General features: G+C 45.9%; 1 protein-coding gene across 6 annotated transcripts in view; it reads right to left on the bottom strand.

Moving 5' to 3' along the window:
- The window catches only part of LOC145358791 (phospholipid-transporting ATPase IC-like), a 111,257-nt gene that overhangs the window by 6,382 nt on the left and 89,960 nt on the right, over positions 1-14,915 (bottom strand). For all 6 annotated transcript variants that reach the window (XM_080213079.1, XM_080213083.1, XM_080213078.1 and 3 more), the window contains 3 exons: positions 13,700-13,783; positions 7,290-7,535; positions 5,783-5,921 (listed from right to left, as the gene is read on the bottom strand). In XM_080213079.1, coding sequence (XP_080069205.1) covers positions 5,783-5,921; positions 7,290-7,535; positions 13,700-13,783 — 469 coding nt within the window. The remainder of the gene's footprint in view (positions 1-5,782; positions 5,922-7,289; positions 7,536-13,699; positions 13,784-14,915) is intronic.

Genomic DNA, 14,915 nt, shown 5'->3' with positions numbered 1-14,915 from the left:
TAGCTCATTTTCCATTACTTTAATCAGAAAACACCAAGGGTATCCTTTCTCGGCTATACAAAGCCTCATTAAGTCCTCTGCCAAATAAACACTTGCGTGGCTAAAATGAGTAATTATCCTGCTCTCTCAGCATCTGCTGTATTACCTCAAGGCACTGGAAGATCCCAGCCACGAATGAGGATGGAAGATTTTGGGCACTGTGACAGCAAATCTGCTTCTAGAATATCCAACTGAAAAGAGGACTGGTGGGATTTTCCAGCACTTTCTGATGAGGAGGGGTCATTGGGGGTTGGGGGGGGAGTGGTCAGGGGATCCTCCAGTCCCGCCAAAGGCAACCTCCCATGGTGGGTTCCCCAGGGATGGGATGGACAAGTCACACAAAACGCTGTTGACATCAGTGGAACCGGAGGGCTGCCTCTGCCACAAAAGAATCTTGGTTCAACTGCTTCACACTGTGAAATTCACTTGAGCCCAGCTTCTCAATTATATGAGCATTCATTTGTTTGATTAAATGAAAATTCACAAGTCACTTTTTGTAATGTTTTGTTGCAGATTGAAAAAGAAAATGTAATTAAATACCAAGGAAGAACAACTTTTAACAAAGGTGCGGGCTACAATTAGGGCTTAGGCCATAAGTCTCCTGCCTCTCATCAATTGACTCTGTCTACACTTCCCGCTGCCTCGGCAAAGCAGCCCCTCGCACCCCGGACACACACTCTTCCACCTTCTTCCGTTGGGGAAAAGATACAAAAATCTGAGGTCACATACCAAACGACGCAAGAACAGCTTCTTCCCTGCTGCCGTCAGACTTTTGAATGGACCTGCCCTGCATTAAGTTGATCTTTCTCTACACCCTAGCTATAACTGTAGCACTATATTCTGCACTCTCTCATTTCCTTCTCAATGAATGGTATGCTTTGGCTGTATAGCACGCAAGAAACAATACTTTTCACTGTATGTTAATACATGTAACAATAAATCAAATCAAATCAGAGTTTCCATAGGGTTCTTGTCCCATACTAGAACATTTCTCAGAGCTAAAATAATATTCACTTTAACAGAGAAGTTGGTGAAAAACTAGCAATAAAGATAGACATTTGGATTATATCTGCTAATCTTAAATTTGGTTGCATAGTGGCATTGACCAAAGTGTTAAAATAATTGGGAAAACACTGGAAAATCTCAGCAGGTCTGACAGGATCTGTGGAGAGAGGATAGAGCCAATGGGATTAGTGCACCTTTAGTGGTATTTATTATCGGTGCAGACGCAATGGGCCAGAGGGCTTCTCCGGCGCTGTTTAACGCTATTGCTGGAATTTTACTGCCCTGCTCACCACAGGAATCGGAGCGGGTAAGGGATAGACAACAGGAATGTTCATTGACCTCATAAGAACATAAGAACATAAGAAATAGGAGCAGGAGTAGGCCATCTAGCCCTTCGAGCCTGCCCCGCCATTCAATAAGATCATGGCTGATCTGTTGTGGCTCAGTTCCACTTTCCCGCCCTCTCCCCATAACCCTTAATCCCCTCTCTTATCAAGAACCCATCAACCCGCTTCTTAAAAATATTTAGCGAGGCAGCCTCCACCACTTCAACGGGCAGAGAATTCCAGAGATTCACCACCCTTTGAGTGAAGAAGTTCCTCCTCAACTCCGTTCTAAACCGCCTCCCCTTTATCTTGAGGCTGTGCCCCCTAGTCCTACTGTCTTTTTTGAGCGGGAAGAGTCTCTCCACCTCTATCCTATCCATCCCATTCATCATCTTATACGTCTCAATGAGATCTCCCCTCATTCTTCTAAACTCTAACGAGTACAAGCCTAGTTTATTCAGCCTCTCCTCATAGCTCAACCCCCTCAACTCCGGTATCAGCCTAGTAAACCTCCTCTGCACTCCCTCCAGGGCCAAAATATCCTTGCGCAGGTGCGGCGCCCAAAACTGCACACAGTACTCCAGCTGCGGCCTCACCAATGCCCTATACAGCTGCAGCAAGACCTCCCTACTTTTATATTCAATCCCCCTCGCTATGAAGGCCAGCATCCCATTTGCCTTCCTGACCACCTGCTGCACCTGCAAGCTGGGTTTTTGCGACTCATGCACAAGGACCCCGAGGTCCCTCTGCACCGTCGCCTGCTGCAGTTTTTCGCCACGTAAGTAATAGTCCTTCCTACCATTCTTCCTACCAAAGTGGACCACCTCACACTTGCCAACATTAAATTCCATTTGCCATTTCCTGGCCCATTCGCCCAGCCTATCTAGATCCTTCTGCAGACTCTCCACACCCTCCGCACAATTTGCCTTTCCCCCAATCTTGGTGTCATCAGCAAATTTCGACACCCTGCACTCGGTTCCCTCCTCCAGATCGTCTATATAAATGGTAAATAGCTGAGGCCCCAGCACCGACCCCTGGGGCACCCCACTAGTCACCAACCGCCAATCCGAATAGCACCCATTGACCCCCACTCTCTGCCTCCTATTTGACAACCAATCCTCTATCCACGCTAACACCCTACCCCCAACTCCATGTCCCCTGACCTTCTGCAATAACCTCTTGTGAGGTACCTTGTCAAACGCCTTCTGAAAATCCAGAAAGACCACATCCACCGGCTCTCCTCTATCCACTGCCCTAGACACATCCTCATAGAACTCCAGTAAATTTGTCAGACACGACTTCCCTTTAATGAAACCGTGTTGCGTCCGCCCTATCAAGCAATTCCCTTCAAGGTGCCTCGCAATTTCCTCCTTAATGACGGATTCTAACATTTTACCTACCACAGACGTTAAACTAACCGGCCTATAATTCCCCGCCTTTTGCCTGGCACCCTTCTTAAACAACGGCGTAACATTAGCCGTTTTCCAATCTTCCGGCACTTCCCCGGAATCCAGCGACGTCTGGAAAATAACCACCAAGGCATCCACTATCACCTCCGCCATTTCTTTCAGAACCCTCGGATGCATTCCATCCGGTCCTGGGGATTTGTCCACAATCAGCCCCTCCAGTCTGTCAAGCACCACCTCTCTAGTAACAGTAATGTCATTAAGACCCTCCATTCCTACCACCTTTCCATCGCTAACACCCGGCAAATTATTCACGTCCTCCTCCGTGAAGACAGAAACAAAAAAGTTATTCAAGACCTTAGCCATATCCCCATCCCCTACCACTAGCTCCCCTTTCTCATCCCCTAAAGGACCAACGTTCACCCTAGCCAGCCTCTTCCTTTTTATATATTTATAAAAACTCTTGCTATCCTTTTTTATATTAAGTGCTAGCCCAGCCTCATAGCTTCTCCTACCCTCCTTTATCAACTTCTTTGTCAATCTTTGTTGACATTTAAACCTTTCCCAATCCTCTTCTCGCCCACTGCTCTTAGCTACTCTAAATTCCTCCGCTTTTAATTTAACACTTTCCTTCACTTCCTTCGTTATCCACGGCTTATTACCTCTCTTCCTACTGTCCTTTTTAACCATCGGAATAAATTTCTGCTGAGCACCAAGAAAGATCTCCTTAAAGATCCTCCACTGCTCCTCAGCAGACCTACCTTCCAACGCACTCCCCCAGTCCACATTCGCCAATTCTTCTCTCATCCTACCATACTCCCCTCTATTCAAACAAAGGACGCGTGTCCGGGAACCCACTTTCTCCTCCTCCATCTGCACCAGAAACTCCACCATACAATGATCACTCTCTCCAAGAGGATCCTTCACCGCAAGGTCCCTAATTCTACCCGCCTCATTACATAGCACCAGATCCAAGATAGCTCGCTCCCTCGTCGGCTCCAACACACACTGTTCAAGGAAATTATCCTGGCAGCATTCCAAGAACTCCTCCTCGAGCCCACCTCGTCCAACATGGGTCGACCAATCAATATGCAGATTGAAATCTCCCATAACTACTGCCGTCCCATTCCTGCACGCCGCACTTATTTGCGTGTTAACAGCCCGCCCCACCTCCAGATCATTATTCGGGGGCCTATAGACGACACCCACCAGCGTCTTCCTCCCTTTGCTGTTCCTAATCTCCACCCACAACGATTCCACGTTCTGCTCTTTGGCTCCGATATCATCCCTTGCTACCACCTTGATACTATCCTTAATCAGCAGAGCTACGCCACCCCCTCTTTCCTCCTGCCTATCCTTCCTAAACACTTGATAGCCCTGTACATTCATCTCCCAGTCCCTGTCACCTTGCAGCCACGTCTCTGTAATGACCACCAGATCGTATCCATTTGTGTCGATCTGCGCCACCAGCTCATCCACTTTATTCCGAATGCTTCGTGCATTCAGATAAAGCGCTTTCATCCCAGCCTTCACCTGGACCCTATTTGCCGTAACGCCACCAATTGGGACATCCTCGGCCTCTTCCCTTACCTGTACCCTATCCTTAACTTTAGACCTCGTAGCGTCACCTACCCTCGCACCCTCCCCCCCCCTAATTAGTTTAAAGCCCTGTCTACAGTCCTCTTTACTCGATTCGCCAACACTCTGGTCCCAGCACGATTCAGACCAACCCCATCCCGCCCGAACAAGTCCCACCTACCCCAATACTGGTGCCAATGCCCCATAAATTCGAACCCATTCCTCCCACACCAATCCCTGAGCCACCCATTCACTTCCTTTATCCTGTCAATCCTACGCCCGTCTGCACTCAGTTCAGGCAGTAGCCCAGAGACGACCACCTTGTCGGTTCTACTTTTTAATTCCATTCCCAGCTTCTCATACTCCCTCCCCAGATCCTCAGTCCGCACTTTGCCTACGTCGCCGGCACCCACATGTACTACAACGACCGGGTTCTCACCCTCCCACTCCAGGTTCCTCTGCAGCCCAGCTGCGACATCCTGTACCCGAGCACCAGGCAGACAACACACCCTTCTGTGCACTTTGTCATTGTGACAAAGGACAGTGTCAATACTCTTCACCCCACTATCTCCAATCACTACTACGTTCCTTTTCCCCTTCTCTTTGCCTATGTCCTGCTGCATCACTGTACCGTGTGCAGTTTGCTCACCAACCTCACCTGCCTCGTCCTCTTCCAGAGTGGAAGCAAGAACCTCAAACCTGTTATGCAGATTAAGAGGCTGAGGCCTCCGCTCCTCACCCCCCTTCCTCCTCCTCCCAGCAGCCCCCTTTTGTCCCTGACCCTTAGATTTAGCCAGTCTAGGGGCACCCTCTCTCCCCCTGATGAGCCTCAGTGTCTGTAGCTCAGAGGCCAGCTCATCCACCTTGAGCTGGAGCTCCTCCAGCAACCTGCACTTACTGCAGACATGGTCACTGGGAAGGACCCTGGGGTCCGCCAGTTCCCACATCATACAGAAACCACACATCACATGCCCCTCCATTATTCACTGTAATTTTTTATGGGGAAAAAAAATTTTTTTCCTTGTTTCTTGCTGTAGCAGTTTTGAAAAAATTTTTTTTCCTTGTTTTTTTTTCAAACAAACTCACCTGGCCTTTTTTCCTCCAAGCCCTTTTTGATATTAAGCCCTATTAACTCACTCTGCTTCCCCCTCACTCCCTCGGGCGGGATTTTACTGTTTCGGGACAAGCGAGGGCATAAAATCCCATCCGATGACTCTAACTTTTCAAGTCTGGATGACCCTCTGAAGGATCATCCAGATTCAAAACATTGGCTCTACTGTCCTTCCACAGGTGCTGTCAGACCTGCTGAGATTTTCCAGCATTTTCTGGTTCAGATTTTAGCATCCGCAGTAATTTGCTTTTCTGCTAAAATAATTCACTTGTCCTCTGTTAAATGTATATATCAAAAGAGATAAATTGCTTTCTTACCTTGGAAGTGAAACATGTCCGGTTTCATTCGAGACATGAAATTACTCTGCGTTAAAAAGGTGAAGCAAAAGTATAGTCCAAGACTGATGACGATGGACAAAACACTGGGAACTGTCCAGTATGAAATCTCCAACATAACCTGTACAGAAAGCATGTTATTCTCATGAGTCCTTCCAGACAGGTGCAGGTATTTTTTGATTAAGTAGGAACTGGCTCACTCCCACATGAAAATACTTTTCATTTAGAATTCTACAGCGCAAAGGGAGGCTATTCAGCCCATCGAGTATGGACCAACAACAATCCCACCCAGGCCCTACTTCCGTAAGATTCCCCCTGACACTAAGGTCAATTTAACATGGCCAATCAACCTAACCCACACATCTTTGGACTGTGGGAGGAAACCGGAGCACCTGGAGGAAACCCATGCAGACATGAGGAGAATGTGTAAGTTGTACACAGGCAGTCACCCAAGCCAGGAATCAACCTGGGTCCCTGGCGCTGTGAGGCAGCATGTCGGCCCATTTAGATGAATTAAACTTCTGACAAAATACTACGTTCATTGCAATGACTGACATTCATTGCGTGTTAATGTAGGCATACATGTGACAAATAAATAAACTTTACTTTTTAAACTCTATTCTACAGAATTGTTTGGCTTCTAAATTCCATTTAGCAATTGGCTCCCAGAGATGTCCCTCACCCGCAGAGTGCAACAAAGAAGCCGGAAAGGGAGTCTCCGCATCACTCAGAACCCCCAGGACTGGAATCAGCAGAAGTATTTGACAACCACACTTAAATACAGTCACATCCACTGCTTGAACCAATGATTCTCAAATACTTTTGGTTGAAGAATTTCTTTGCAAATGGATTAGTAAATGCAGACACCTTCCCCCCGATCCCACCAAAATCATGACACCATGTAACACAATACAGGAATGTGGCATGTATAAAAAGTTCCATTATGCTTTTTACTTAGAGACATCAGAGAAATGAGCGTGCCTGCTTCTCACTGTAGAGGCTGCCTATGCTTGGTGTGTTGTTTATTCAGTTTCTAACTGTCACACGTAAGTTCACATTAACAGTGCAATGAGGTTACTGTGTATATCCCCTAGTTGCAACATTTGGGTGCTTGCTCAAATACACTGAGGTGGAATTTAGCATGGCCAATGCACCTAGCCAGCATGTCTTTGGACTGTGGGAAAAGTACTGAAGGATCCAGAGGAAACCCACACGGAGAGAACCTGCAAACTCCACACAGACACCCAAGGCCAGAATCGAGCCCGGGGTCCCTAGCGCTGCGAGGCAGCAGTTCTAACCATTATGCCACCACACCATCCCAATTACACATTATTTTTCCACCCCAAAGGGTACATGGACTCATGTACGTCAGCCAACTTGAGCTTCATAGGGATTTACATTTGTTAGCTGGATTATTTATGTTGATAGTTATTAGCATAGGTTCCAATGAATAGTTCTGTAATGGCTAAAGATTTAATTGTGGACTTACCTCCATATTAACAGAAAACACTACAGAGGTGCCAATGGTTGTAGCTAAGGACTGGTAATCTGAGACTGCTGTGCCATCTCTTCCCTCAGACTCCAAGAATGCTCCATATGGTATAAAAAATAAAACTATTGAACTTAGAAGGCCATGTAATAAAGTAATTAAGAAGATCTTGTAATTAAATAGTTCATTCCGCTGTCCAATATTGTAGAGTTTTGGGTGCTTTATGCTCAGATTGTCACTTATATCCTGTAATTCCAAAAGTACAAACACAGTTAGAAGCATTAAGTGTAATAACGCAAAACTTGATTGAATCCTCAATATTATAAAGGGAAGGACCAATGCTTCCCAGTTGCCTAGAGTCATTAAGTAATAATAGTGGCTTGGGACAGCATGGTGTTTGTGCTAACTGTGCTAAGCTGCCTCACAGCACCAGGGACCCAGGTTCAAATCCAACCTCGGGTCACTGTTGTGTGGAGTTTGAGCATTCTCCCCGTATCTGCGTGGGTTTGCTCTGGTGTACTCTCACAGTCCAAAGATGTGCACGTTAGGTTGATTGGCCATGCTAAGTTGACTTTTGTGTCAGGGGATTAACAGTGTAAATAAGGGGGGGGTTACGGGGATGGGGCCTGGGTGGCATTGTGGTTGGTGCAGTCTCAATATGCTGAATGGCCTCCTTCTACGCTGTAGGGATTCTATGGTTCAATGGAAGTTCCAACATCATAATGGATGGAAAGAGTCTGATGTGGGGCAAACAGCCAAGGCAGCAGATTAAATTGCATACCAATGTTGCCTCTTAATATGTCTCAAAGAGCTTTTCATAATGTATCACTTTGAAAGGCTGACAAGGACACTTAAAAGGGGAATGTACTTAATTTTCCTGCTGCCATTCATACCATTTTCCACCCAAGAAGAAAGCCAAGACCTGGTTTAAGTTAATCTCGGACATTTACATTTGATATTATAGCGGAGGCTCATTTGGACCTAATCTGTTTGATGGGAAAGAGTATCAATATCAAAAATGCAGGAACTTTTAAGACTTAACCAGGACGAGCTTCACAGTGAATTGGGAGCAGGTGATGATCACTAAAACTTGTATTTAAGAGCTGGATTTCCCACCTGACCTCCACCCATCCTCCCTCCAGCGAGAGAGATTGTTTTTTTTGACAAAGGATGCAGAAGGGAAGAGTGGAAGCCTGTATTTGTGCTGAATCATTGTATCACAATAACACTCTTGTGAATCATCAGAAGTCAAATTGTCGAATTTGATAAGTTTTAAATTTTATTTATTGGTATCACAAGCCGGCGTACATTAACACTGCAATGAAGTTACTGTGAAAATCCCCTAGTCACCACACTCCGGTGCCTGTTCAGGTACATTGAGGGAGAATTTTGCATGGCCAATGCACCTCACCAGCACGTCTTTTGGACTGTGAAATCGGAGCACCCAGAGGAAACCCATGCAAACATGGAAGAATGTGCAGACTCCACACAGACAGTGACCTGAGCCGGGAATTGAACCTGGGTCCCTGGCGCTGTGAGGCAGCAGTGCTAACTGTGTCACCGTGACGCCCTAACGGATATTCACCTGTTTTAACATAGAGTTGGGTTCAGGGTGACTGCCTGCTCTACTTCCTGCCCATAATGAGGCAATGGCCTAATGATATTATCACAAGACTATTAATCCAGATACTCAGCTACTGTTCTGGGGTCCTGGGTTCAAATCCCATCATAGCAGATAGTGAAATTTGAATTCAATAAAAATATCTGGAATTAAAAATCTACTGATGACCATGAAACCATTGTTGGGGAAAAAAACCATCTGGTTCACTCATGTCCTTTAGGGAAGGAAATCTGCTGTCCTTACCTGGTCTGGCCTACCTGTGATTCCAGAGCTACAGCAATGTGGTTGACTCTCAACTGCCCTGGGGAAATAGGGATGGGCAATAAATGCTGGCCAGCCAGCAATGCCTATATCCCACAAATAAGAAAAACACGTTCACGTTGTAAAGTGATCGGCTGACCAAATCAGAGCAGGTATCTTCCCAGGCAAGGTAAAGATACCCCCACATCATGAACGTTCATCTGTCAATTGCCAGCGTACACATACCGATAGAATGAGATACACTAGTGATTCTTTGTTCCTGTTTCTGGAGAAACCACAAGTACGCTTGCAAAACATTTTGTACTGAACTATTCAGAGCCAAACAGCACCATCTTTTGTCAGGAAAAAATAATGGACCGTATTTTTGCAGAATCGTGGAGATTTTGTGCCTTTTGATGTGTTGATGAACAGAGGGATCTAGGTGTATGTATACATAGATCCCTGAAAGTTGGGAATCAAGTAGATAAGGTAGGTAGGAAGGCATATGGTGTCTCGGCGTTTATTGGTAGGGGGATTGAATTTAGGAGCCGTAACGTCATGTTGCAACTGTACAAAACTCTGGTGCGTCCGCACTTGGAGTATTGTGTGCAGTTCTGGTCCCCACATTATAGGAAGGATGTGGAGGCATTGGAGAGGATGCAGAGGAGGTTTACCAGGATGTTGCCTGGTATGGAGGGAAGGTCCTATGAGGAGAGACTGAGGGAATTGGGGTTGTTTTCGTTAGAAAGAAGGCGGCTAAGAGGGGACCTTATTGAAACATATAAGATGATTAGAGGTTTAGATAGGGTGGACAGTGATAGCCTTTTTCCTCGGATGGAGAAAGCTAGCACGAGGGGGCATAGCTTTAAATTAAGGGGTGGTAGATATAGGACGGATGTCAGAGGTAGGTTCTTTACCCAGAGGGTGGTGAGGGATTGGAATGCCCTGCCTGCTGCAGTTGTAGATGCACCTAGTTTGGGGGCATTTAAGAGATCCATGGATAGGTTTATGGATGGAAAGGGATTGGTTTAGGTTAGAGGGTCATTGCTTTTTTAATTGGTCGGCACAACATTGTGGGCCGAAGGGCCTGTTCTGTGCTGTAATGTTCTATGTTTTCCAAAATGGCCTCCATATTAACAATATGACTTGCGATTTTTGAGAGTAGACCAGAGCCCTTCTGAAAGGCGGACAAGGTTTGTGGTCTGGTCAATCTATCAAGTTATTTCAATCCCTTGCACTTCAAGTTTTGAATATAAAGACAGCCCGATGAGAGTCTCAGTTGAAAAAAAAGGTGCTTGCTGTTTCAATAGCTGTTTGTTGACAATGTGAACGGTTTTCATATTATTGCTGTTTGACTGCTTTCACAAACTATCACAGTAGGGGAGAGTGCAAGTAGTCGAGGGGATTTAAATGTTGAATGGGCTTTTAAATGAATTCTGTAATAAATACTTAGCATTTTATTTTTAGTTAATCCCAGCACAGTTCTGAAGTCTGCCCGGAGTGAACGCTGCTGGGCTAGCATGGAGGGTGTAGGGGCAAAGGGTCAGAGGCCATGTGTTCCCATTAGTTTGCACTTAGTAGATACAGGGGCTAGAAAGGGTTAGCATAAAAGCTTATTTATTTATTAGTCACAAGCAAGGCTTACGTTAACACGGCAATGAAGTTACTGTGAAATACCCCTAGTCACCCCAGTCTGGCACCCGTTCGGGTCAATGCATCTAAGCAGCACATCTTTCAGACAGTGGAAGGAAACCAGAGCACCTGGAGGAAACCCGTGCCGACATGGGGAGAACATGCAAACTGCACACAGACAGTGACCCAAACCGGGAACCGAACCCGAGTCCCTGGCGCAGAGAGGAAGTAGGGCTAACCACTGTGCCACCATGCTGCCATGGATGAGAGGCAGGGAGATTGGGTGACCATATGTGGGGTGAGAGCTGGCGGAGCTAATATCAAATAAAACAACAGGGACAATGTCCCAGAGAATGCAGGAGGGTCTGTTAACCAGTATGTATCATCACTCGGCAGCCTCTTTATGTTCCAAGCCCCTCCAAACTGTTCCAGGGGAGCGGTACACCAGACTCCATCAGCCACCTGTATTCCCCACACCTCTCGCCCTCTCACCATCCCTCGGCCCAGCCCAATAGTGAATATTTCCCAACTTGGAAACAATAATCTGGGCCAATGAATCAGATCCTTCTGCCCTACCTTTGGAATTATTCCTTCCTAGTTTATGATGCCACATTTGAATTTCAATGTTTTGTCAACAATTGAAACTAGTTAATTGATCATTTTTGGTTGAAGTTCTTATCCCAGCTGGCACTCAATTCCTTTATCATAAACTTAATCCACGTTACAAAGACACAAATGATGGAAAACATGCCATAGGGTCTTTTCCCGCAATTTGTTTGTAAGTGTAACACATCCACCCAACTCTGGACCCGTGTTTTACTTTGAGCAGGAAATGCCCACAATAGTGGCAAGAATAGAAAGCCACTATTCCCAATTAACAATCCCTCTCAACGCAACAGAGTTACATGAGGGAAAACAGCACACCTTGCACTGAGAAGCAGTAGTTAGCACTGCAGCCTCACAGCGCGAGGGCCCCGGGTTCAATTCCAGCCTCAGGTGACTGTCTATGTGGGGTTCGCTGTTCCCCATGTCTGCGAGGGTTTCTTATGGGTGCTCCGGTTTCCTCCCACAGTCCAAAGATGAGCAGGTTAGGTTGATTGCCTATGCTAGGTTTCTCCATACTGTCCCAAGATGTGTAAGTTAAGGGAATTAGCGGGGTAAATACGTGGAGTTACAGAGAGAGGGCCTGGGTAAGATGCTCTGTCAGAGAGTCTGTGCAGACTTGATGGGCTGAATGGCCTCCTTCTGCACTATAGGGATTCTATGTTTCCAAAATGAAAACTCAAATCCCCCCCCCCGTGTGGGTCACACACAGAGATTGATGGTCATTTGCTCAATATGGCAGTACCTCACTGGTAACTAGAATTGACCAAGAAGAACTAGTTAAATAGCAATGCCATGGGGCAACAAATAAACAAACTAAAGTAGATTTTATAACAGAGTAAATGCCAGATATCTGCATTAAAACAGAGTTCTGGAAATGGACAGCGGGTTTACCTGCGTTGAATGACAAGAGCCTGTATTTGGCAAGGATTATTCAACTGTGGCAATCTCTTCCAAAGACATGCGGGTTAGGTTGACTGGCCATAGTAAATTGCCCCTTACTGTCAGGAGGATTAGCAGGGGAAATAAATGGAGTTATGGGGATAGGGCCTGGGTTGGATTGTTGTTGGTGCAGACTCGATGGGCCAAAGGGCCTCCTTCTGCACTGGAGGGATTCTATGATTCTTAAGGGCATGGATGGTGGTCCCACCCAAGAACTCATCGTGCCCCTTTTCGAAGCTGATGGGCCGACCTGTGTTTTTCCTGTTCCCAGCCACCAGGCCGAATAACCATTCTCCAGCCGTTCCCAGCTGCAGAATTATTCATTCGACGGGGGAAAATCCTCCACTATTACGAAAGGTGGAATTCCCACCACGGACCAAATCCACTGGGATTCCAGAAAAGTGGAAAAATCGTTTGAGTCATCCTGCAATTTGAATCCAGTTGGATATCAATCTCAACAGCTTTGGGTTTGAGGTGTGACTGATTACACAACTCATGATGTCACCTCAATAAGTTACACTCACTCATGATTGGGAACAGAATTAAGGCAGACAATGACTAGAGTTTCTTTTTCATTTGTGCACATTTTTAAGGCCAGAATAAGCAAGTAAGTAATTTTATTTACATTATAAAAGGACCATAAATATGACATTGTCTCTAACAGTTCAAATAAATAACATTCTTTGAACAGTGATAAGCGTGGGGATCTCATCGTGATGCTGACTGGTTGAAACAGAAAGCATTGACGTATTGAAGGAGAGGCATGTTGCATACTTATTAAATGGGAATGAAAGAAAGGTGGAGGAGAGGGGCGGAGTGGTAATATGAAAAGAGCTAATTAGAACAAGGGGAGGCTCCAGTGGCATATAGGCTGGGATTTTCCAGCCCCGACACCAATGGGCATGGCCAAAGGGGGACTGGAAAACATGGTGCATCATCACAGCTCTCCAAATTTCCACCGTCCCTCCCACAATGATGCCCACTGGTGTGGGAAATCCCACACCAGGGCTGAAATTTTCCAGTCCTTCCCATCAATGCCGACCCTTTGTGGCACGTTCACTGACGGCTAATGCTGCAGGATGCACAAAGCCCCATGGACAGCAGCAGAACTGGAAAATCCTGCTGCTGGCTAATGGTGGGCCAGTGGGGCTGGAAAATCCCACTCGATAAGACACTTTGATCGATTGGGTTGGGAGGCTTGCTTCTATGCTGAAGATTTAGAGCAATTCAGTGAGCTATTGCAACTATTTTCACAGTGTTAGGATGGCACAAATATTCTGAATGTATTTTCTGAGCGTATTTAAGGATGCCTCATTGATTTCCGCTCTCGGCTGACGCTGAGAATGTACGCTTAGGTTAGATGGCATCTTACCTGATCCAACGCCCCCAGGAACAGAATAGGCAGCCAGCTGTACATTACCTTATAGAAGGTGATGCACCAGTTCTCAAAAACAGACTTTGGATAAAACAAAAATTAGGAATGTGAAAATTAGTCCATGTTGGTTAAAGAGCGAGAAGACAGAAAATGAGTACAAATACGTCATATTCCAATGTAAGCTTACATTGATTGTCTAACAGTGGATTTGATAGCATGTGCAGAGGGCATATTTTGCAAGCCTTTTATTAAAATTCTGTCATAGAGCTGGAACCTTTGACTATGTTTCTTCCACAATTCATACACTGGCATCACTTACGAGACAACATAACAACTGAAATTCTTTTATTCGTTCGTGGGACATGGGTGTTGCTGGCTGGGCCAGCATTTATTGCCCATCCCTGGGTACCCTTCAGAAGGTGGTGGTGAGCTGCCTTCTTGAACTGCTGCAGTCCACTCTCTGTGGGTTGACCCACAATGCGGTTAAGGAGGGGATTCCAGGATTTTGACCCAGCGACTGTGAAGGAACGGTGATATATTTCCAAGTCAGGATGGCAAGTGACTTGGAGGGGAGCTTGCAGGTGGTGTTTCTATGTATCTGCTGCCCTCGTCTTTCTAGACGGAAGTGGTCATGGGTTTGGAAGGTGCTGTCTAAGGATCTTTGGTGAATTGCTGCAGTGCATCTTGTAGATAGTACACACTGCTGCTACTGAGCGTCGATGGTGGAGGGATTGAATGTTTGTAGATGCAGTGCCAATCAAGCGAGCTTCTTTGTCCTGGACGGTGTCAAGCTTCTTGAGTGTTGTTGGAGCTGCACTCATTGAATTGCCATTTGCGGCGGTGAGACCAGAGAGTCCCATCGCTAGCAGACAAGGTGCACTTCCCGTCAGCAGGAAACACTCGACTGGGAGACTGGAGAATCCCACCCTTCCCTTTCATGTGCGTTCCCATCTGAAACACTTCTGCCTTTTAGGTTAAGGAAACAGGACAGAATATTCTAGCTAAAAGGAAAGGAGGATTACAAGGGAAAAATCTTCTTAAGATTTATTTCATATTGCCAAATCTGATGTGTTTTATGTCAAACAAATTTGGTGGCTTTTAGGTCTTTGAAGTCAGACATTTCCTATTCCAGAAAACTCAAACTGAGGTTCCACTCCTTGAATCCCAAGTTTCCCAATAAATTGGAACTTTAGGTAGACAAAGTAGCAATGTT

This window comes from Carcharhinus amblyrhynchos, chromosome 26 (assembly GCF_965287045.1).
Source record: "Carcharhinus amblyrhynchos chromosome 26, sCarAmb.v2.hapA, whole genome shotgun sequence".
Lineage (NCBI taxonomy): Eukaryota > Metazoa > Chordata > Chondrichthyes > Carcharhiniformes > Carcharhinidae > Carcharhinus > Carcharhinus amblyrhynchos.
Note: the sequence above shows the minus strand (reverse complement) of the source record. Positions and strands in the feature narration are given on the sequence as shown.